This window comes from Astatotilapia calliptera, chromosome 7 (genome assembly GCF_900246225.1).
Source record: "Astatotilapia calliptera chromosome 7, fAstCal1.2, whole genome shotgun sequence".
Lineage (NCBI taxonomy): Eukaryota > Metazoa > Chordata > Actinopteri > Cichliformes > Cichlidae > Astatotilapia > Astatotilapia calliptera.
The window spans coordinates 67,159,354-67,184,198 of NC_039308.1; the positions used below are offsets into that span (position 1 = coordinate 67,159,354).

The 24,845-nt window shown below is 43.1% G+C and overlaps 1 protein-coding gene across 3 annotated transcripts; it reads left to right on the top strand.

Moving 5' to 3' along the window:
- Window positions 1–936: 936 nt before the first annotated feature.
- hsf4 (heat shock transcription factor 4) lies at window positions 937–22,840 on the top strand. 3 transcript variants are annotated; one of them, XM_026176784.1, is made up of 14 exons: window positions 937–2,367; window positions 3,025–3,455; window positions 5,584–5,692; window positions 5,769–5,896; window positions 6,638–6,762; window positions 9,987–10,062; window positions 11,164–11,231; window positions 12,325–12,424; window positions 14,511–14,629; window positions 14,708–14,938; window positions 15,041–15,158; window positions 16,298–16,363; window positions 18,988–19,082; window positions 20,546–22,840. In XM_026176784.1, the coding sequence occupies exons 2-13, from the start codon at window positions 3,330–3,332 to the stop codon at window positions 19,045–19,047; spliced, it is 1,326 nt and encodes a 441-aa protein (XP_026032569.1). In that variant the 5' UTR covers window positions 937–2,367; window positions 3,025–3,329; the 3' UTR covers window positions 19,048–19,082; window positions 20,546–22,840. The 3 variants fall into 3 exon arrangements, with proteins under 3 accessions (XP_026032569.1, XP_026032568.1, XP_026032570.1); XM_026176783.1 differs by having other exon boundaries at window positions 937–1,330; window positions 2,263–3,455; XM_026176785.1 differs by having other exon boundaries at window positions 937–1,330.
- The last annotated feature ends 2,005 nt before the right edge of the window (window positions 22,841–24,845 follow it).

Here is a 24,845-nt window from a genome sequence, read left to right on the forward strand (position 1 = left end):
AAGACGAAAGGAAGGAACAGAAAGAAAAAGAGAAAAGGAGGATCTGAGGCACCGGGATGGGATGGAGATCTGTACCAAATCAGAGAGGTATGGTATGAATAGCCTTATAATAGACTTTAAAGGAGTATTTTAAAATTAATGCAAAGTTTAACCGCTAGCCAGTGAAGCTGCTTCAGGATAGGGGTGATGTGGTGGGTAGGGGGAGTCCTAGTGATAATACGGGCAGCAGAGCTCTAATCCTGCAGGGATGATGGAATGTGTGTGAGTTTGGGGTATCACGCTTGGTAAACATGTGTTACCATCCTGCAAGGATTCGCTGTGTACCGGCTGATATGAAAACCAGATTTACAAAATATGTAGACGATAAGGAGAATCAGCACCTCCAAATCCGAGGCCATGGTCCTCAGCTGGAAAGGAGTGGAGTGCCCACTCTGGGTTAGGAATGGGTTCCTACCCGGAGTGGAGGAGTTTAAGTATCTCAGGGTTTTGTTGAGTGCGGGAGAAGGGAGCGGGACGCTGACAGACTGATTGGTGACGTGGACACTGTGCTGGTCCACTGTGGTGAAGAGAGAGCTCAGTGTAAAAGCAAAGTTCTCAATTTACCAGTTAATCTGCGTCCCCACCCTCACCTACAGTTTGAGCTGTGGATGGTGACTGAAAGAACGAGATTGCGGATACAAGCGGCAGAAATGAGCTTCCTCTGAAGGGTTTCTGGCCTCTGCCTTAGAGATGGGGACTCAGGATAGAGCTGCTCCTCCACATCGAAAGGAGCCAGCTGAGGTGGTTCGGGCATCTGACAAGGATGCCCCCTGGGCGCCTCCTGGGTGAGGTGTTCCAGGCATGTCCCACCGGGAGGAGGCCCCGGGGCAGACCCAGGACACGCTGGAGAGATTATATCTCTCGGCTGGCCTGGGAACGCCTTGGTGTTCCCCCGGATAAGCTGGAGAGGGGTGGCTGAGGAAAGGGAGGTCTGGGCTTCTCTGTTTATGCTGCTGCCCCGACGACCCAACCCGGATAAGTGGAAGAAGATCGATGGATGGATGGATGGATGGATGGACGGACACCACCAACATAGCATTTGAATGCAAAGCAAGGAGATCTGCTCATTAACTAACCTCCTTTAATTGGCCTGTAATTAGTATTTTGAGGCCATAACAGACGTCGGTCAGCCAGGACAAACTGACACCAGGTGCAGCTACTAACGTCTTTGGAATTGTGGTTGTATACACAGCTTAAAGATAACTGTGTTTCTCCGAGCATTGTCAGCAGGAAATAGACATAGCTGTGGATGGGAAGGATCAAGCCAGTTTTGAAGATGCTCTGTGTGCAGGTAGATTTAATTTTGTTTATTTATTTATTTAGACAGACTATTAACCCGTCATTGCTTTAAAGTCACCAATAAGACAAACAGGTACAATAAATGTAGCCTGAATATTTACATAGTCTGAAATAATGTATTATAGAAGGATGCTGCTGTTTCTTTGATGTGGTAACAACATAGTGTCATATTTGTCATGCAGGCTGTTATTCACGAGGTCCGGAGGATGGCTAATATTGCTCCCCTCAGCATTTTTCACCGCACTACTAAAGACACTGAGTTAATGGCGTACTCGATAGCCAAGCTAAATATGAAAGAAACAAATAATTTTCTTGAATAAAACATTTGAGAAAATGTTACTGCTGTGCTAAACAGCTGAGAGAAAAGTGAGGGCAGCAGTTATCGTTTTTACAATAACGTATATTTACAGCATTGGAAAATGTATGAAAGCATATGTGAGGTGATGAGGGTCATCTTTGTATTCTTTAGGGAACCATCGTCATCCCCAACCTGTCATCGGTGCTTTTTGAGGAGGGGCAGAAACTTCCTCAGTGTCAGTGGAGGGTTTGTTAGACCAGAAGCCTTCGTGCTTTCTGTGCTGCTGCACAAAAGATGTCAAATGGTCTCTCTGGTTCTTACTAACCACCAGAAGATTACAGGCTACCCTTCATTATCCTTCAGTTTCACAAAATGCTACGTGTGGGTTTTTTGTGAGGTTGTTGGTGTGAAGTTGAAATAAACAATAGCTAATAGTCTTTGAGCATTAACAAATTTATCCTTTACATCCTCAACATGAAAGACAGACATGGTCACTAAGATGTCTTCTATTAGTTTGCACTTTTTGTTTTTTGGAGGTTTTGGAGATAACAGTTACCAAATATAGTCAAGACCTTTGACCTGTGACTGATCAGTTAATGAGTCTGTTCTTTATTCTACAAACTCAGATACAAAACGAAGATAAAACTACCATTTATATGTGGACAGGAGGATGGAGTGCTAAGCTATCCACTGAGGCTAGCAGTCTGGGTAGGAAGCTGCATCCATAAACTGTATGTGTGCAACCCACACACACATAACAACTTCTAAGTTTAGCAGAAAGCTGTTGACTACACTTGTGTCAGCAGTTTCTGACACTTTTGTGTAGGCTTCATATTTCTGCCCTGGACATTACTGCTTGGTCAACATTATAGTTTAGAGGTGAATGATTGGCTCCTCCGGGGAGCCGGAGCGTGCTTCCTCATTAGTCAAACGGGAATCTGCTGGTGAACTGCTAATAATTTTTTGTGTACTTTTAAAAATGTGGCCTGATTTTGGAACTTAACGACAGAAGGACTTAATCTCTTGAGATGAAACCCGCAGTGATAGATATCTGACACGAGTCATCATTCGTTTGTGATTCACTCAGATGATTAAAAAGTTGGTCTGTTGCTGTGGTTTTACTGTACAAGAGTTACATGTGTACTTAATAATGACACAAAGATATTTAAGATATGCTCACAAATGAATCAATTCTGTCTTTTCTGGCTGACATAAAGGCACACTGCACGCTGTTCACTTTTACCAGTAGCCTTTTGATGGTAGGACAGCACTGTGTTATTGAAGCTTTTGTGTGGATGCTGTATTGTTTGACTGGGCGGGAGGCCGGGGTGGGGGGCGGGATTGTGCATGTGTGTGTGCTGACATGGACCTTCTGTGATGGCTTTCAGCTGGATGGATGATGTGGTACTGAGGACAGTGAGAGGAGAGTGGAAGAGAAAAACAGGCTGAAGGAAGATTTTAAAAACACTCATTAAACAAACGAAGCACGCGGCGAGACGCACGGCTGACTGAGATGGACTCGAAGACACTGAGACAAACTTGGGATTATCAGTAAGGGATCATCAGAAGAGGAGTTTCTCAAACATGGACTAGTCTGGGAGCGTGCACATATATAGACAAACACACACTCACCCTCATACATTCGCACACTCTGTTCCCTCGTGAGAGGCCTTGGAAGCGGACAGGTGCCATTATGCAGGAGTCTCCAGGTGCGGTTGGTGTGGATGGCAGCTACACTAGTAATGTTCCAGCCTTTCTAACTAAGCTGTGGACCCTGGTTGAGGACCCAGACACCAACCACCTTATCTGCTGGAGTGCCGTGAGTCACATCTACATTAATATTAATGGTTACTACTTAATATTAATTTTTAGTACAGTATATATAAGAAGTGAATATGGCATAGGTTGTCTATGAGAGACTGACCAGCTTGTTAAAGCTCTGGGGAAACTGTTGAAGCTGATGTTGCAGCTTTAACAGTACAAAAAATCCTACATGTCTTTATTGTACGGTTGCAAGATCTTTATTTGGTGGTGACTTAGTGGTTTCAGTATCAAGGCTTTGTTATTGGGTTGTTTAGCTTGTTAAGTAGTTGCATTTCTGATATTGATCCTATGTAACAAGTAACTCCATCAGTGGACTAAAGCTTTGAACAGTATCGTAAAGTAAATATTTCTGTTAATCTGAAATAGTAACAAAAATCTATTTGTGTAGTGTGAAGGCATCGAGTATGATCACAAATCCAGCACAGAGGCTCTGCCATGTGTCCTCGAGAACACCGCTGTGCATGTAAAGCTCACTGCTCATCCATGTTTGAGTTATTTTAACAAATGCAAACAAAAGCCGCTAACAAAAGCGTTACCCCCTTCAAAGCGTGTAACGTTTAGTTACAGCAGACCTTCCCAAAGTGTGGGGCGCTGAGCCATTGCAAGGGGGGGGGGGCGGTATGAAAGGGGGGGACGCTTGGACACTGCTAGCACGGGGCGCCCACACAAACGCAAAGCAGGAGATGAAGCATCGCTGAATATGTTTCCAAACCAACTTCATTCTAAGCCAAAGACTAGAAAATGTGGTGAAGCAAATCTGCCCTTTGGCTTCACCTGCACAGGTGCTGAGGTAGGTCTCCCTGCAGGGTTGGTTTTCCCTGTGTCGGGAGCAGCGCTGGGCTGTTCAAATCACGGACAAACAGGATCCCACATCCTTGATTTTTAGTTCACAAACACTTGTTGTAATGACTAACTGCTCCTGACATGTTGGAGATGTTTGCTCTTTATACAGCAAAGTTACAGCAGGATACAAATAACATCAGGCTGATCCTGCCACAGTTTGTTCCCTCGGTTCAAATCACGGACAAACAGGATCCCACAGCTGTTTATGTTTTTACACCCATTTTGCACAGAGAGGCATTTTTGAAAAATGTATTGACAGCAATGTTGAACATTATTACACAGGAAAAAACCAACCACACGTAAAATAATCCCACCGTGACGCCTCTGCCTTTGTAAATGGAGGGACAGTAACTGCGTGTAAACCTGCAGACAGTCAGATTAACAGTATTTTGTCTCTATCTGCCATTCTGCGATTCATCTCCTGTAAACAATAACGTGGCCACAGTGTGACGTGAAAAAGGCGCATACCTTTGACGCTGCGTGACCAACTCCGTATTCCTCGTCCACACGGAAACGCAAAAATTTCGGAATTTCGGTAAAATGTACAAATTTATACCTGCTGGTAAGAAAAAAAAGGACAAAAATGGGCAAAAACTGGGTAAAAGTTCTGTTGTTATTCATTTAATGTTCCCCAATACATGCAGCATCCATATAACGTTGATTTCACCTGGTTTCAAACAGTGATGTTGCATTTTATCACTGACAGACTCTCTGCTTGACCAAAACACCAAATTCCCAAATAGACAAACATTTACTTTCATGTTTACACCGAGTTTGTGCTGCGCTGCGTTACTGGCGTTACTCACTGCTAGTTCTGATTAAAATGTGTTATTATTGGGATCAGTCATCTGTAGACGAACCCCGGCATCGGCCAGTTTTCCAGATGACTCCCTATTGTTAGTATTATTTAATAACTCATAACGTATTATTATTTAAAGTTAACTCAGCTACTTGTAAGAGCTTACCTGGATGTCTGTGAAATCCAGAGATGGAATCAAACGCAGCACGATGGTAACCGCACTCAATGTGTAAACACATTTAAAAAGGCTAAAAGTTAACCTGATCTTCAGTTTCTTCATGTTTTTGGTTGATCTGAGGAAAAGTACATCACAGCGGTGTTTCCTGTCACACTGAGCTGCCGTACGCTAATGTTTGCAACACAAAAACGATTCAGTACAGATTAGTACGCACATGAATGATGTATTTCTCTCAGTGCTGGATTAGCTATGCACAGAGATCCTGAAAACTGATTCTGCATTTCTGTGTTTTCTCTGTTTCAGACTGGGACTAGTTTCCATGTGTTTGACCAGGGTCGCTTTGCTAAGGAGGTTTTGCCCAAATATTTTAAACACAACAACATGGCAAGCTTCGTCCGGCAACTCAACATGTGTGAGTTTCTCCTCTCCTCTCCTCTCCTCTCCTCTTCATTCTCCATTTATTTATCAGTCCTACTTTTTGCTTATAGATGGTTTTCGTAAGGTGGTAAACATCGAGCAGAGTGGTTTGGTGAAACCTGAGAGAGACGATACAGAGTTCCAACATCTGTACTTCCTCCAGGGACATGAGCACATGCTGGAACACATCAAAAGAAAGGTATGGATGCAGATAGGAGCAATGTCTCTGAAGGAGTTCTTCATTATGCTAAATTGTTTGTTTTCCTTCATAAAAATTATTAAGATCCAGTCCAGATGCTTTTCTTTTCAAGCTCCTTAGACGACGCTTCTATCAAAGCCAATAACAGTGTGGTGCTTTGACCAAAGTCCAAGACCTTGCTATTGGTCCAGTTAGGTAAAGCTGCACGTTTAGAGAGGGGTTTTGCACAAAAAATATTATTTCTCTCTTACAAAAAGACATCTGAGAAACAGAAATCATTGTTTTCTTTTTATATCAGTCTGTAACAAACCATCTCCCTCAGCTCTGGACATCCAGTGACAACATCATACTTCAAGAGTTCAGGCGCAGCTTTTTTCACTGAACACTGTTCAAATTTTCACATAAAGGAGATTTTAAAACGTGACATGAAAACACAGCATTGGTGTAGTTTGTGGACATGAACTACCATTCGTGTAAAACGCCCGTAGAACTGTAGTATTTCTGTTGTCATAAATTAATTCTATGCCAAAGTTCTTATGATTTATCTTAACATATAATTCAAATCATTCAAAAATGAGAAATGTGATTTTTCCTTTGCATTTGTGGGAAAGTGAGAAAAATGGACCCGATATTGATGCTTGATAATTGCTGGAGTTATTCATCATTTGAGGTGTTTTTACCTGAACACACAACATAATGTTAGTTTGGAAATGAGTTACCCAGAATGCATCATGTTTTCAGGTGTCCATAGTGAAGAGTGAAGAGACTAAAGTTCGTCAGGAGGACCTCAGTAAGCTGCTGTACGAAGTCCAGCTTCTCAGGACACAACAGGACAACATGGAGTGTCAGATGCAGGACATGAAGCAGTGAGTACAGGACGTGTGTGTCTGTGTGTGTCTGTGTGTGTCTGTGTGTGTCTGTGTGTCTGTGTGTGTCTGTGTGTGTCTGTGTGTGTCTGTGTGTCTGTGTGTGTCTGTGTGGGTCTGTGTGTCTGTGTGTGTCTGTGTGGGTCTGTGTGTGTCTGTGTGTGTCTGTGTGTGTCTGTGTGTCTGTGTGTGTCTGTGTGGGTCTGTGTGGGTCTGTGTGTGTCTGTGTGGGTCTGTGTGTCTGTGTGTGTCTGTGTGGGTCTGTGTGTGTCTGTGTGGGTCTGTGTGGGTCTGTGTGTCTGTGTGTGTCTGTGTGGGTCTGTGTGTCTGTGTGTGTGTCTGTGTGGGTCTGTGTGGGTCTGTGTGTCTGTGTGTGTGTCTGTGTGGGTCTGTGTGGGTCTGTGTGGGTCTGTGTGTCTGTGTGTGTGTCTGTGTGGGTCTGTGTGGGTCTGTGTGTCTGTGTGTGTCTGTGTGTGTCTGTGTGTCTGTGTGTGTCTGTGTGTGTCTGTGTGGGTCTGTGTGTGTCTGTGTGTGTCTGTGTGGGTCTGTGTGTCTGTGTGTCTGTGTGTGTCTGTGTGGGTCTGTGTGTCTGTGTGTGTCTGTGTGTGTCTGTGTGGGTCTGTGTGTCTGTGTGTGTCTGTGTGGGTCTGTGTGGGTCTGTGTGTCTGTGTGTCTGTGTGTGTCTGTGTGTGTCTGTGTGGGTCTGTGTGGGTCTGTGTGTCTGTGTGTCTGTGTGTGTCTGTGTGGGTCTGTGTGTCTGTGTGTGTCTGTGTGGGTCTGTGTGTGTCTGTGTGTGTCTGTGTGTCTGTGTGTCTGTGTGTGTCTGTGTGTGTCTGTGTGTGTCTGTGTGTGTCTGTGTGGGTCTGTGTGTCTGTGTGTGTCTGTGTGGGTCTGTGTGTGTCTGTGTGTGTCTGTGTGTGTCTGTGTGTCTGTGTGTGTCTGTGTGGGTCTGTGTGGGTCTGTGTGTGTCTGTGTGGGTCTGTGTGGGTCTGTGTGTCTGTGTGTGTGTCTGTGTGGGTCTGTGTGGGTCTGTGTGTCTGTGTGTGTGTCTGTGTGGGTCTGTGTGGGTCTGTGTGGGTCTGTGTGTCTGTGTGTGTGTCTGTGTGGGTCTGTGTGGGTCTGTGTGTCTGTGTGTGTCTGTGTGTGTCTGTGTGTCTGTGTGTGTCTGTGTGGGTCTGTGTGTGTCTGTGTGTGTCTGTGTGGGTCTGTGTGTCTGTGTGTCTGTGTGTGTCTGTGTGGGTCTGTGTGTCTGTGTGTGTCTGTGTGTGTCTGTGTGGGTCTGTGTGTCTGTGTGTGTCTGTGTGGGTCTGTGTGGGTCTGTGTGTCTGTGTGTCTGTGTGTGTCTGTGTGTGTCTGTGTGGGTCTGTGTGGGTCTGTGTGTCTGTGTGTCTGTGTGTGTCTGTGTGGGTCTGTGTGTCTGTGTGTGTCTGTGTGGGTCTGTGTGTGTCTGTGTGTGTCTGTGTGTCTGTGTGTGTCTGTGTGTGTCTGTGTGGGTCTGTGTGTGTCTGTGTGGGTCTGTGCGAACTGATATCACAAGTCCCGCCCCTTCTTGATTTTGATTTGTCATTGTCACAGAGGCGACACTGTTTCAAAAGTTCAACAGATTTTTAGGTAAAAGGGATTTTAGTGCAGCAGAAAATAAAAACACTCAACTTCAGACGATTCGCACAAACGTGCTGAAAAAAGTTCCCTTTGACTCAAAGCCTGAAGTTTCAGACACGTTTCAGTCCAGTGTGAACTGGAGCATCAGACGTTCTGCAAAATCACTTTGTTTATTTTACTGTAGGTGCAAAAACTACATTTGTAGATTATTACAGTCATAAACACGTGTAAGCACAGAAACGTTTAATAGTTTATATTTGACTGAAATTTGAATGTGAATTACTGTGATTGTGGAAGAGTGTTGTGCTGTTCTCTGGAAGAATATAAGCACAGTCTTTCATATTAACTAACAATTATTAAAGCGTAGACACCTAAATAAAAACAGTTAGCCCTTTTGGATCGTTGTGATCCTGTTTTTATTTATTTTAACATTTTAACCTCTGAGGGAGCTGAAAAGTATGATGTGTGTGGAGCCCAGAAACATGACTGACGCTTGTTGGGCTGCATAAAATGTCCTTGTTCAGTTTTACACTGGCAGGGAAACGATGCCCTTCCTGACTCTTCTGTCTCCTTGAAAAAATATTTCACATTTTTCTAGTTAAAAACATTTTTTTTATTTGTCCTCTGAACTTGTTTTTGGTAAAATAAATACAGCCATGCTACAGCGATGTCTGCTCGTGGTCATCTGACCCACACACTCACACATTGCTGGCCCATGTTGAAGACAGGGATTGTGTCAGAGCAGCAGCTAACCTGTGTTTTGTTTCTCTTGCTAAGTAGATGACCTCACTTTTTTTCTACACACTATTGTTACTGAACAGAGCTGCTGTGCCTGTTGTGTGGCTGCTTTGTGCTCCGTATTGTTTGTTAATGAGAGAAGAGAATGTTCACCTGCTCACCTGACTAACACACACACACACACACATCGGTAACCACTGGTAATCTTCTCAGAAAGGTGAGCACACGTGAACACAGGTGCGTGCATATGTATGTGAGCAATGGTGTGGACATCCATCACAGAAAGTCAGTGTGTCAGCAGGTGGATGATGAACATCATCGCTGTGTGTTTATGTCGACGTGACGCCATTGCTTCCTTTAGCTACCCTGCACACATTTCCACATTGAGGGAAATTTGGGATTTAACCAACACAACTATTTAAACTTTTCTTCTTTTGCACATCAACAAAACAAAGACAGAATCTTCATTTCCTCAGGGTGGATTGTTTTTAGGCAAATGGAGGAAAAGACAGCTAATAGAGTCATAAATACATTATAGAGATTGCACATGATTAAACTTGTTGAGCATGTTTGGCTGAAAGATTTCTGCTGTGCACTGATGCCTGACAGGTTAAATGAAACACTGCTTGTGCCTGAAGCACGCATGCTCGTGAGATTAACCTGAATGAACCTAAAGTAGTGAAAAAAACCTTCATGGAAGAATCGACTGTGCTCTTTTCTTTGCATCACATCGAAACCCAGTTTTTAACTCTGCTTATTAAAAACGTAATTAGTCTATAAACAGGTGGCTATAACAAAACGTTCAGGTCGTACTTGTAATGTTTCGCATTCGTTCTGCTCGTTCCGCCTTTCTGATCTCTGCAGTGTTTCCCCTCCGTTTGCAGGCAGAATGAGGTGCTGTGGCGGGAGGTGGTGTCACTGAGACAGAACCACACGCAGCAACAGAAAGTCATGAACAAGGTCAGTCTATGGGTACTCATGATGCATTTATATGTTTATGTAAAACACAGATAGAAAAGTAAGTAATGAAAGTTTTTGCCTTCACGTTTGACTCACGGGGCGGTCGTGGCTCAAGAGTTGGGAGTTCGCCTTGTAATCGGAAGGTTGCCGGTTCGAGCCCCGGCTTGGACAGTCTCGGTTGTTGAGTCCTTGGGCAAGACACTTCACCCGTTGCCTACTGGTGGTGGTCAGAGGGCCCGGTGGCGCCAGTGTCCGGCAGCCTCGCCTCTGTCAGTGCGCCCCAGGGTGGCTGTGGCTACAATGTAGCTGCCATCACCGATGGGTGGATGTGTGGATGTGTAAAGCGCTTTGGGGTCCTTAGGGACGAGTAAAGCGCTATATAAATACAGGCCATTTACCATTCACGCTTCTGTATTTCACATGTATCTTCCACTCTAAAGGAATAAACACTGAACAAATACTTCAAAGCTATATTTCGGTGATGTTACCATTTCTTTCTGTTATCGCTGAGCTTCCAGCATCTTTGTAACTGATGAAACCTGCCAGAGGTCGGCAGCATATAATTTTCCTTCCAGACGTTATTCAAACTACACAGTGGATGTTTGTTCTCTGTGGGTTCGTCGCTGTGGTGGAACGTAAATGAAGTTCTTTTCACAGCTAAGGTGATTTATGTATAAATTTGTGAGACGTTTGAATGCAGGACCGACGGCACTTGTATCACAGTGTTTTACAGTATTTCTTTTGAACTTTTTGTTTTAGAGTTGAAGGTAAATGTTCTGGCGTCATAAAGCATTGTTTCCTTTGCTTTGATAGAGTGCTGTTTTAACACCGTCAGCTAGCTTACTGGATTGTTACTTGAAGCATCAGCACTTTTGCTGCATGTCTGATTCACAAAAAGATGAATCAGTTTATAAAGTGAAAATGTTCAGACCATCAGACCTGAGAAACACAAAGGTTCATCGTCTGAACATGTGAGCGGGGAGGTTAGGGCTCGTGTCTCTCAGTTTCCTGTTCTGTTTATATCTGAAGGTAAAAATGAGAGTTGGTGATGTTTTCCTGTGTGAGCTGCTGATTCACACATGCTCGTTCTGTCTTTGCCAGCTGATTCAGTTTCTGTTCAGCCAGATGCAGTCCAACACACCCAGCACTGTGGGCCTAAAGAGAAAGCTGTGAGTAGACACACACCTACACACACAGAGCCGTGCACAAACACACACGGGCGCACAGTAGAGCAATCAACAAAAGTGAGACAAACAGGGCCACAGTGGGGCAGAGGGAAGGGCTGGCTCAGCTGACAAACTGAATAATCGAACTCAACAAGCGATGTGAATGGAGACAAGTGCTGAATCAGTCAGTCAGACACAAACACACACACACAGTGAAGGCAGAGCAGGGTGCGCGACCCTGCACGACAGGCTGTGTGTGTAAAATGCTGGTTCAGCTTTGTTACTGAGAGTGAACGAGGCCGACGTGAGAAAGCAACGGCACGCCGCAACACAAAAGTGCCAAAGAAATGTGTATTTCTGGGTCGGGAAGAGTTCAGATGTATGCTTTGCAGAAATGTGTGTCTTTTTTTTCATACACTTCCACAATCTGGGTTTTGTGTCCTAGTTCATCTACTCTCACTGCAAGTTTCCTTGCTCCAAAATTAACCTTTTAAAAAAGCTTCGAGCTCATTTCTGCATGGGTCTTAACATGTGCACAAGTCTAGCATGTTTGCCATCATAGTTACAGTGTTAGCATGTAAACTGAAGCACAGATTCCTTGGATGGTCTGTATCACCACAGACAAGCATACAGTTTGTTGGTTAATCCATTAAAAACATTCCACATACACATCACAGAGGTCCAGTTTAATGATTTAAAACAGTGGAGGTGGGGTCTAGCACACCACTGGCTGCTGCCAGCTGACTTTGCCCTTCAGTGTTGAGATTATTATCCGTGGATATAAAGCACACACACACAACCATGTGTTTGCTGCATGGACTTGTTGGTTAATAAATACAAAACCGAAGGAGCACATGAGCTCTTGAAAGACTGAATCTTGTGACACAGCATTGTTAATTACATGAAGCCGTGTAACAAAGACGGATCGAAAAGAACTGTAGCATTCAGCAGGTTTCAGTGTAAACACCACAGACAAACAGACGTCTGCTCCAGTCACACCAATTAACCATTTGTTAATTAGTACATTGATGATCATTGTGCGTAGCTGATATTACTACTGTTTTATAACTTAGTGAAACAATAACGCTTCCTCCAGGCCTCTGATGTTGGACGATGGCTCTCCCAGCCCTCCTGCCTCCAAGTTCAGCCATAGTCACCAGATGGAAGCCATCCACGAGCCCTTCTACATCCAGTCGGTGAGAACGACACACCTCAAGTCTGGTTTTCAGTTTGTTGAAAGTACCGTGTGGACACATTTTACTGGGAACTATAATTAATAATCTGCTGTGCTGCTGCTGACCTTCCACATTCAGCACAAACAGCGCTGGTAGCAACATGCAGTCAAATCAGCTGTGAGGTAAACAGCTGGCCTTCCTAAGTGCTCGGCTATGTGCGATTCTAAAATGACCTTTAAAACCAACTGATCGAGTACATACACACTTCCCAATACTGATGAATCTAAATGTAGAACTATGACAGCTACTGTGTTAAATCATAATTTATTATACAGATGAGGACAGAATCATTAGCACCTCTGATACTAATAATGAATCATATCATTTTTGCTGGATAATAGATTCTATTCTTTTGTTGTAGGTTTTGGCAACTCGCACCTACATCGCCTGAAATATCACAGCCCATTCTTCTTTGGCTAAGCTCTCAGGCTTCTCCATGTTTGATGGTCTCTTCTTGCATTTACCTCAGTCTGAAGAACTTCAGTGGGATTTAAATCAGTGCATTGTGCAAGCCATTCAATAACATTCACTTTGGCCTTCTGCAGGTAGTTCTTCACTGTGGAGTGCTTGAGGTTTTCTTTCAAAATCTTCTGTTATCTTTCCCGACTCCCCACAGTTGTGTCTCACTGTGGGAATGGTGTCCTTGGGGTTGTCTAAGGAGCTTGGGAAGAAAAGCATCTGGAGATGCTTGAAGATGTTTCACCTCTCATGGTGGAGAGTCCCAGATTTAAGCCCTGTGGGAGTGTTCCCCCAAGAGGGTCATGGACTCCCTATTGATCCTCTACCTAATCCCACGAGCCAAGGTGTGAAAACAGGTGTGGGTCACAATCAGCCAGAGTTTCGGGTGTGTTCATTGTGAAACCTGGCCCCACCTTATCATGTGATTTCCTGAGGTCAGATGGCCCAGGATGTGAGTGGGTGTTAAGGCGTCTGGGAAGGATCTCAAAACTGGATTATAGATGGCAGAGAGTTGGTGTCGTAAACCCCGCCTCTGTTCAAAGATGGTCGCTCACAGTGGACATAGATGCTTCTTTCACTCCTCTTTCAAACCATCTGTCCTCTCTGTCTAAGATGTGAACACTGGCGTCCTCAAAAGAGTGACCTTTGACCTTTAGATGCAGATGGACCACTGAGTCTTGTCCTGTGGAGGTGGCTCTTCAAACAGGAGAGGCCTCTTCAGATATAAGTAGTGTTTCTAGCCAAAGAGCTCCAGTTTTGTCTTATCTGACCAAAGTCTTCTGGCTTGAAGACGTCTCTTCTGAAGAAGTGGAGTTTTGTTCCTGTGCAGGCTTCTCGTGATTATCTTCTTTGAGACTTCAGTTCCCAACTCGGCCAAGTCATTCACCAGTGTCTCGGTCGTTCTTCTGCTGTAAACACATCTCTCACTAGTTTCCTTCTTTGAAATCTTTTGCTTCCTACCTCTGACAGACTGGCTCTTTACTGTCCAGCTTTCTTTGATGAAACTTCTCACTCCAGTTCATGATACTTGGAATGATAACTTTGGATCCATCTCCTATTTTATGAACATCAACAATTATTTTTTTCCATTTTAGACAAGCGTGTTTATAACTGATGCACTTTTTAACCTTTAATAGGAGGGGTTAATCATTTTGTCCTCATCTGTTTGAATACATATCCTAACACTCCAGCGCCATCAATCCAGCTGTTACTGTACGTCACCACTAGGGGGAAGCAATGTGCAGTGACAGATTTAGGGGGCCACCGATGTGCTTCACTGCAGTCCGAGGTCAAACACATGAGTCTGTAAAGGACTGTTACATACAGGCTCTGCTGCAAAGGCAACAATCACAGAAGTGTTGAAGTTGAAAAAAGGTCTAAACGAGTCCAACGAAATTCTGACTTCAACTGTTTTCAGGAACCAAAAGCATTTATGTGGGCTCACAACCAGATATGTTTGAACAGATTCTAGGTTGTGTGTTGTTTTGTTTTTTTAACTAAATACAAGTATCCTGAAAATCTTCAACTTCATTGGTGCTAAATTTATTAGAGCAAACATGCATCACAGTCCTCTCCTCTTTGCCCTCAGCCATCCAGTGATACTGCTTCCTGCTCTGCTAGCGGACTTGCAGGAGGACCGATTATATCCGATGTTACTGATATGTCTCAGGCGAGCATGGCTCTGCAGATGCAGCCTGATGAGACTAGGTAGGAGATCCATGTGTGACTTTCTTGGCTCACTATTAAAAGCTACTTTTAACACACAACGTGTGACTCTGCTTGTAGGGAGAAGTGCATGATGCTGATCAAAGAGGAGCCTGTGAGTCCAGGGGTACGAGGGGGAGGAAAAGGAAGCAGTGTACCGGGAGGAGAGGCTGTAGCGTTGACCTCCCCGTGTGAGGTGTGCTCCTCTGAACCACCTGTCCTTCCTGTTGCAATGGTCCAATCTGTTCTGGAGGGGAGGGGCTCTGTAGGCTCCATGCTGGAGAGGAGGAGCAAGAGACCTGCTCTGGAGAGGTAGGTGCTCACAGGTGGACGAAGTCATGAAAAATGTAATGCAACAGAAAAGTACTGTGAGGTGTATGAATTGTATAACACATCCTCCATGTGTGTGTGCAGAGCTGAGGTTGCAGACACAGTGGAGAATGTGGACATGAGTCTGGAGGAGCTGCAGCATCTGCTTCTTAGGAGCCATCAGCAAAACGCTGTGGAAGCTGGGACCAGTGCTGTCATGGATGTCAGTAGATATTTGCGACATCAGGCTGACCGATGTCAGTTTGATGATTATTAGGGATGGGTATCGTTTAGGTTTTATCTGATACCAGTACCAAACCGGTACTTTTGAAACGGTGCCGGTGCTTAAACGGTGCTCGAACCGGTGCTTAAAGAATCAAGAACACCAACTTTGTCCAAAAACCTCTCATGTTCAGCTGTTTTTTGTAAAAAGATAACAATGTTAGCCTTTTCTGCAGCTATGGGGGATTTATGGCATCACTCTTGGCTGGAAGCAGTGCTTAAACAATGGAAAAAACAAACTTTGTCCAAAGTTTAGCTGTTTTCCACTTTTTCTTTGGTCATTTTAGCCTTTTTGGCCAGGGTGAAGGGAGCATCTGCCATCAAACAAGAAGACAGCCGCATGTAGCTATGATGATGTTTGCTAGTTCACCTTACATGCATTAATGTAATAACGTGGTTAGCCTACTCAACGTAAATTACACACGAACAACATGAAGCTACTCACGCAGAGAAGAACGGCTGCTGCTGCATCATCATCCTCATCATTTCTGCTACACTGGCAGGGCTAGGGGCCAGGACTCTCCTCTTCGGGTTTTTGGGGGATGTTGCTAACTCCGGGTCGATAACAGGCACCACACCCGCAGTAGATGTGCTCGGTGTGAGGTCTCGCAGCAAGCTATCAAATACGGCGCATTTCTCGGCTTTAAAAAAACGCTATGCGTCGCCAGGTGTTTCATCAGATTTGAGGTGTTACCTCCTTTGACAGTATCACAGTATCAGCTTAAAGCACTTGTTGCTGCTGAGTTTGCATCTTTTGCTGTGAAGTACAGCCAGACTTTGACCGGTCCTCCTTGGACATTTTTAATCTGTAGCTCTAACAGAACGTACGTACCTGGCCCCGCCTACTATCCTCTGAAACGTAAAATGATTGGCTAGAATCCAAAGTGTGTGACATCTCAGTAAAAAAAAAAGAAGAAATAAAGCACCGAAATGTGCTCTGCTTTTCGGTCTGGTTACTACCGTTTATGTCAGAACCGGTGCCATGATACCGGTACCCATCCCTAATGATTATAGACAGCAGCCAGCGGAGTGTATTATTGTATTCATATCATTATGCTGCTTCCCCCCTGTTTCTTCTAGCCTTTCAGTCTAAGTCTGCCTCTGACTGAGTGGAACTTCACAGAGATGGAGCCCAACCTCAAACCAGTAAGTTTAGTCATGTGACTCTCAAAGCTTTAGTCACTGGGAGGTAAACCAGCTCAATAATATTGAAAAGACCCAACAATCCCCTACGAGCAAGCACGTGGCGATGATGGAGAGACTTTCATCTTCTATTTTATTTCCAGTTTCAGTAACATTAAATTCAATGTTCATCTGATTCTTAGACATTTTTCCGCACAGCAACACAAGTGCTTCAGTTTCACTACGATGATGTGCATCAGTGTGAAAACACTGATCAGCTACAAAGTGAATGCTGTAACAGGATCAGTCACATCAGTGCAGTGTGAAAAAGCCCCAGCAGGTGGAGCTTTACTACAGCAGCTCCATACTGCTCTGTGACAGAGACACTTAAGGAAGCAGAATGTGACTCTGATACAAACTCCAGATGTTTTTATACCGTTCACCTTGTGGGAAGCTCTCACTACCAGCAGCTGCAGGAGGACAAAATATTCTTCTTACAGCCTCATATTCACTGGAGTTTAGTGATGTTTTGTATGAGACCTCTCCACCTTTGAGGATCTTTGAGAGTCTTCTGCAGATCTCCTCCTGATTGGTTGATCCCATGGGCTGGTCTATTGATGTGTCACCTGCTGATTGGTTCCTGTGAACATTTTAAAAACACTGGTTCCTGCTCAGCCTCCAGTCTGTGATGATGAACTGACTCTGACACCGGAGCTCCCAGTCTCTTATTTTGTAAAGCATCTCAGCCTTTCCTGTGGTGCCAGCACTCTTGTGTGGGGGTAAAAATGAGTATGTTCAGACCCTGTAGCACAAAGTTTCTCTCCTCTCAAGCCTTGGGGTTCTCATCAGTCAGTCACCATGATACTTTGGAATGATCTACAGCAGCAGGGGAAACCTGCTCGTGTGTCTGCTGGAGTTGAAGTAAATAAACATAATTTGTCCATGCACTGCAGACCAACCCAACTCTGGCTAAATGTCTGCTGCCAGCTCAAGCAGTGAAGGTTTTGGGAACACTTTGGAAGGCTGTGCCTTTTCTGGCTTTCTCCTCGGTCACTATTGTTGGAGTTTCTTCAGTCAGATTTTCCCCCACTTTCGTGCCTCAGAGGTGCAGCCCTCTTTCTCGATACATCGTCACCAACATCTGGCTTTTTAAAAACCCACTTTGAGAGATCTGCATTTTTAAAAATTGCCTTGAAGAATGGTCACATGGTAACCTAGTGCCATGAAATGTTGATCTGAAGTCAAAGGAGCTTGCAAAGAAAAGCGTCTGGACTTCTTTAAGTTGCTTGAAGACGTTTCACCTCTCATCCAAGAAGCTTCTTCAGTTCTAAGGTCAAATGGTGGAGAGTCCCAGATATAAACCTAGTGGGAGTTTCCCCCCACAGAGGGACAAAGGACCCCCTGATGATCCTCTAATCGCCTGAGCCAAGGTGTGAAACTGGGCGTGGGTCCCAATCAGCCAGAGTTTCGGGTGTGTTCATTGTGAAACCTGGCCCCACCTTATCATGCGAATTCCTGAGGTCAGATGGTCCAGGATGTGAGTGGGTGTTAAGGCGTCTGGGAAGGGATCTCAAAACTGGATTATTGATGGCAGAGAGTTGGTGTCGTAAACCCCGCCTCTGTTCAAAGATGGTCGCTCACAGTGGACATAGATGCTTCTTTCACTCCTCTTTCAAACCATCTCTGTCCAAAATGTGAACATTGGCCAGAAGAAGCTTCTCGAATGAGAGGTGAAACGTCTTCAAGCAACTTAAAGAAGTCCAGACGCTTTTGTTTGCAAGCTCCTTGACTACGATGACCTGGATGACTGAGAACCTTCACAGACATGTTGATCTGAAGTGTTTTTTCAGATCAACCACTGCTAACTGCCTTTTCCTAATTGTTGACCCTGAATGTTCCTGCTATCCTACAAAAACACAAAACCCCAGCACTGCACTCTGTTAAACTGTCTTATAATTACAGTGTTTTCTGATCCTGTGTCACCACATTGTTATATCTGCCATCCTATATTTCACATGTGCAACACGGGTGGCTTCAGATACCCCCCCACAGCCCACTCATGTTGACTGAAGACACAAAGACCAGCTGTGGAGCCCTGCTAGTTCTGTTTAATACAACTGTTACTTTAACTTGTGGTCTGAGTCTTAATTCATTCTTCATCCTGCTTCTGTTCCTCCTCAATTTAGATGAGAACACTTGATTGTTGACATTTTCCCTGTGTGATTGTAGAGTCTTTACCTTACAGTATAAAGTGCATCAAGTTGGTTGTTGTAAATAAAATTGAGCTGAGATTATTCAGTAATTATAAATACATAAAATTCAGAGTTTTGTATGAAGAACACATAAAGTGTGATTTGGTGTATTTTGGATGTTTTAAAGCCACTAAAATTACAACCTTTTATTAAATGTTCAAAGCTCCCTTTAGTGCCACGTTTGTTCATAATCTTTTCTGTTCCCAGCATTTACAGCCTTGGTGTTTATTAGCATGGATATTTCATAACAACATGAATGAGTGAATGATTTATTAGCTCATACTGAGTTTTGTACAGTGCAGTCCTCACATATTTGTTGTGTAAACAAATTGTTTGATATAATATGAAACGTTTCTGTTGGGATTTATTTTAACGTGTGCATGTTTATTTTCACAGTACATGTTCCAGAACCAGGAAGTCGAGGCTTTTCCAGCCGCTGGCTGTGAAGAACAGTGAATTTGTGCCGTGAACAGTCCTTTCTGAGGTGAAAGGTAAAAGTCTCTTGTTTAAGACTAATGTCAATGCAGCTTCATATTGTCAGAGGATCATCAGACTAATCGAACTGTCAAACAAATCCATTTCTTTGTGCACGAATGCAGGACTGTTTTTTACAGTGTTGTCACGTCACGAAGAAATGATTTAATCAGCGTATTTCTCACATCAGCCACAAACCACACGCATGCTGCATCTGACTGAATCGTATTCGTTTAGCTGCTGGAAAGTGTTTTGGTAACTTTTTGTGATTTAAATAGACTTTTTGCCCGTACACAATGAGACACAGCTTCTCATTGTTCGTTCATAGATCCCCCTGGTATTACACTGAAAATAAACATTGTAATGTATTAACAGATATAAAAATCGTGACACAGCTCCTCGCTGCTCGCACACAGCAGACCTGCTCTCTGATTCCTGTTCAGGTTTGCCACCGTGTGGTCAGAATCAGACTTCAGAGGTTCAGAAGTCTTTGGATGACGAGAACATTTTAGCTTCTGTGTATCGACCTCGTAGATCATTAGTTAAGCAACCTGGGACTGAGGGGGCGGCTGAATCCTTGGTTTGGGCTCAGGAGGAGACTCACGTTGCTTTGGGATGTGTCAGGGAGGAAGTTTAAGAATCTGCTGCATCAGATCTGTGGAGGTACCTGCTATGGTGACCTCTTGAAAGTATAAATAGTTGTTGTCACTTTTAAATAAACTGAGTGGCTTTAATGCTTGCATGAATGAAACCATTATTATAAAGACATCACTTGACCCACATGTCCAAACTCCTGAAAGAGTAGCTGATCGCAGCACAGAAACAGCTTTAGTGAAGGTTACAGCTGATACTCTTAGAGCCTGCTAGACCTCAGGTTGACACCTCAAACCTTTATATTTTATTACAGAGATTAGCATGCTGTAGGCTTTAAATGTACTGCGTGCAGCGGATGAACCAAATCTCTTTAATATGCTCCAATTTTTAATATAAATGGGGAGTCTTCTTCACAAATTAAGGTTAATTATGGGGTTCCAGTGGGCTCTGCGCCGCGGCCGGCCCTGTTTACATTATACATGCTTCCCTCAGGCAGTATCATCAGCATACATTTTCATTGCTGCTCAGATGATACCCAGCCAGAAACAGAGAGCATATTTCTCCCATATTGACTTCCTGTTAAATCTGGAACTGAATTTAAAATCCTTGAATAATCAGATTGGCCCTTATGTCAAAGACTTCGCAGCACCACATCAGCACAGAGCTCCTCGCTCGCAGACCGCTTCTGGTTCGTTTAAAGGAGAACGGGAGGCAGAGCTTTCAGCGTTCAGGCTGCTTTTCTATAAAACTAGACGTTTTTTGTAATGTAAAGGTTTGTAACCTCATCTGCATTATTTTTAATAAGAAAATGAACGTGATGCCACACCGATGACTGAAAACTGTGTGCTCAGTTTCTGATGCTCCTTTCTCCTGTTTGTGTCTGCAGGTCACAGACGCTGCCGTTACGCTTTGTACTCCAGTGGGCACCAGTTTGAGCCCCAGGCCCTGCCAGGCTATTTCCTACAAGTGACTTTGATTTTATTCTTTATACATCCACATGCCTACAACAGAAAAAGGTCTCTGCAGTCGTTTTGATCAAAGCTTTTACTTCCTGGTTTTTTGACTTCATCGGATCTATCAGCTGTCTGATCTGTGGGCGTGAACGATACCCACATGGCGAAAAAAGATGTTAGTGACTATGATTTTCACAGTTAACCAATCACAGAAGAGCATTACGACAGCCTTACATCTAGACTCTGATATTAAGCCGGATGGATGCAGACGGTGCATTCTTGGCTCCTGCACTTTAGTCTTTGTGTGAGAGGGAGTTCCTGCTTGGAGAGGTGACTTTTTCTTCCTATAAAGATTTCACGACAGATGAATATTTTTTATTAGTTTATCCTTATTAAGAATATGATGTATTTGTATCAAAGAACAAACTTTGGCAGATTTTATGTGATTTTCTCAGTCTGTGTAGGAGTGTAGATTTTGAGGTATACTTTAGGCATTTGAAAAAAATCATATCCTTCAGAGAGATAAGCGTGTTCGCGTTTCTATCAGGCTGTGTTAAAATCCATAAAGAAGGCTCTCTGAAATCTATCGCAGTAGAAGGTAACACCCATCTTTGCACAGTCCCAACGTGAAGCCTGGGATTAGGTTATTTCTCTTCTGTCTGATTTAAGTGTTAAGTTTTAATAGACAGATTCTCATTTGACAAAATCTACACTGGACACTACGGCATATTTGCACAATCGGTATATCTAGTCATTTATCTCTAGTTACAACAGTGGGTCATTGATTTCCTGTTTGTAAATAGCCAGCACTGGGTTGCTCAGTAAATGAATGACAGCATTTTTAAACCGTAATCTTTCATCTTGGAGACGAGTGGTCACACAGTGTTGCTGCACTTGTATCTGTGCTCAGTGCTACACATGCATAAAAACCAAAGTCAGGACAGGGGGCTACGCCAAAACCACAAGGAGACGAAGAATTCGTCAGCTGTCCAGGAGCCGGTGTTTACTTTGACTTTGTTTCACTGAATGTACGGTGGGGTGATTACTTGATAATTGAATCTTTTACCTGCTTGAAGGAATGCGTCTTATTTACTCTGGATAACAACAGTTTATTAATGATTATGACGTTGGACATCGAATATTAGTCCTCACCACTGTTTGGAGGCAGTAGATGAACTTGAATTGTGCAATACTGTACAGAACTGTGAGAAACTGCAATGACCATAGGAATGTAGAGAGCAGCAGCTGTAAGTGGTGGACTGGAAAGCACCATAGAAAGATGCACTGCAGAAGGATAATGTTAGCTTGTGAGCCTAAAAGCCCCGCTATTCATACAGAGTCTCACAAAAGCTTCAAATTTTAGTAGCATTAGTGAGGAGGTCAGCTGCAGCGCTGCCTGCAGCAAGGCCACGACCAACATCGTGCTGCATCGTGTAGCCGCGCCTCAGTACCTCGGCGCTCAACCAAAATCACGACTTGTGCAGAAAATCTGCAGCTTTTGCCCACGATGTGAAGCTGACCATCATGGTTTTTCCCCCATATGTATATATATATATATACATATATATGTATGTATATATGTTTTTTTACATACACACACACACTTATACACTTGCAGGCTAACATTTGATAATTTCATTCTCCATGCAGCTTTTGGAAAAGGGACGGAAAGCAAGTTGTGGTGTAAACAAATGAAATTGCACTAAAAATGACAGTTGTATGATATTTGAGAGTACACAGTACATTTTAGACATAGCATTTATTTGTGTTCCTCATAATAAATATGAGTGTAATTACTTTTTTCCAAGGAGTGATGAATACATGCATTCAGCTGCTGTTGTGTTCTTAATTTATTCCGTTTTCCACTTTTAATCATTTGCACTGGAAATGATCAAACTGTGTGTTCAGATGACATTATGCCTGTCGGGATTGCAGACAGATAAATAAGTATTGATGTTCAACGAGTGAAAAGATCTCTGCTGTAACAAAGCCTGGCATCCAAAAGCACCTCTGCACGCTAAATGGACTCTAAGAAATGTGCATAGAAACACACATCACGTATATTAAAGCAGAAAATCCTGTCGACACCGGCTGTCAGTGAAGACAAAGACATGATCTCAGTGCTTAGATGCTTTTGAAAGTGGGCCGCTGAAAATGTGAATTGTTTTAAATGGATTTTTATTTTTAAAGAATAAAGTGTATCGTTACAGGGAGTCAAAGAAACTGAACATGTATTCCACCTGTGTGTGAAATATTTAAATGGAAACTCCAAATAAAAATTCATAACAAACAAATTATTTATTTGAAGGATTCATCAGAATGTGTTAAACTGTATTTATTCTGTTTTATGTAAACAGCTAACAGGAGCATGCTAAGTTAGCTTGTTAGCTAGCTTAGTAATAGTTTATCTAAAGCAGGGTGACCAACCGTCCTCTTTTTCCCGGACATGTCCTCTTTTCACGTTCTGTCCGTGGGGGATTTTCGAGATTGATAAAAATGTCCAGGTTTTCCTATATTCTGACAGAGGACCCATGTGTGTGACGTCATCCCCAATCTGCTGCTTTGTGAGCACGTTCTGCGCTCACAGACTAGTGATGGGATTTCCGGCTCTTTTTAGAGAGCCGGCTCTTTCGGCTCTGAACCGGCTCTTCAGGTTGTTTTGTTGCTTTAATTAATTTATTAACAATAATATAAAATTATGCACAAAAGGAACTACTAATGTAAAAAAAAAAGTGGTTTTATTTCTATATGTTTATATATAAATATTTACGGTGGCCCCTAGAGACAAAACACGTACAAACTCCAAAACACTTTTCTAGCATTAACTGAACTTCCAAAACAGAGCTACTAGATCACTTAAATTACACAATTGAAAGCATGTGTGTATTGTTTGTGTATTCATACACAAGCACTCATATATATTCAAATAATTTTTAAAAAAAAAGTTCATTTACCTGTTACTACCAGTCAGAGGTGGGTCGAGTATCCAGAAATTGTACTCAAGAGTAGCATTACCTTAAACTATTATTACTCAAGTAAAAGTGAAAAGTAGTCGTCAAAAAGTTACTCAAGTAAGAGTAAAATAGTACTTGGCAAAAAGACTACTTCTAATGTGTTAAACGAATTACTTTTTCAAAAAGTAACGAGTCGAATTTTGCAAATGTAGCGGAGTAAAAGTACCGTTTCTTCTTCACAAATGTATTTAAGTAAAAGTAAAAAGTATTGTGCAAAAAAGGTACTTTAAAAGTACATTTTTTTCAAAAACTTACTCAAGTAAATGTAACAGAGTAAATGTAACTCGTTACTACCCACCTCTGCCTGCAGTCTATCTGGATCAGATATAAACCAAGTTTAGGTGGAGTTTATTTTCGTTGTGCTGACTTTTTACAGTCAGTTACAATAACTCGTACTGCGTGCTAGCTAGCATGACGGAGTTTCTATACAGCTGGGTGGTGCTATGATGTTACTGATAGTGAACTTTATTTTATTCATAAGGTTATTAGAGTTGCCAACCTTCCGGTAAAAAGAAAAAAAAAGCTGAAAAGGAACAGTTTGTCCCGGACTTCAGCTAGAATTAAAAAAAGACACAAAGCTGGAGTTTTTCTGTCGTTATGCTGTCAGCTGTTTCTTCTCCTCTCATCCTCTCACCCTCCCTCTCCTGTTGCTCCTTCAATCATGAAACTGATCAATGATCAGCTGATTGGCTTTTCTCTCTTCTTTGTTTATCGCTCACTTTGCACCAGAAAGAGGAAACCAGCGGATGTCGCGCTAAACAGCAGCAGCAGTTTAAGCTTGATCAGCTTTTGTTAGAATTTATTTAATATTAATTTCTAGTATCAGCTGATGTTTGCTGGAGCCACAGCTGTAAAGCTGCTGGTCATGATGTCGGTTTGGATATGTGGTGAGAGGGAAACATGAAGATGAAACCAGGAGATGTCCTTACTGAACCATCAGAGCTGTGATGGAGAAACAGGTTTACCTTTAGGTGACATGGATGAGTTGAAGTTATGAACTGTTTCTGAGAGACAAATAACACCAGGATCCTTTTCTAAGTAGCTGACAGCTGGTAACTGTGCAGGGGCGGGTCTAGCAAAGTTATGGCAGGGGGGCAGGTAGGGCATTAGCAGGGAGAGGGGGGCACAAAGAAATACTTTTCTTTCTTATTCTCATTTAAAATGTCTCGCTTTTATTAAATAATTATCTGAATCTTACAACCAAAATTTTCATCTGACG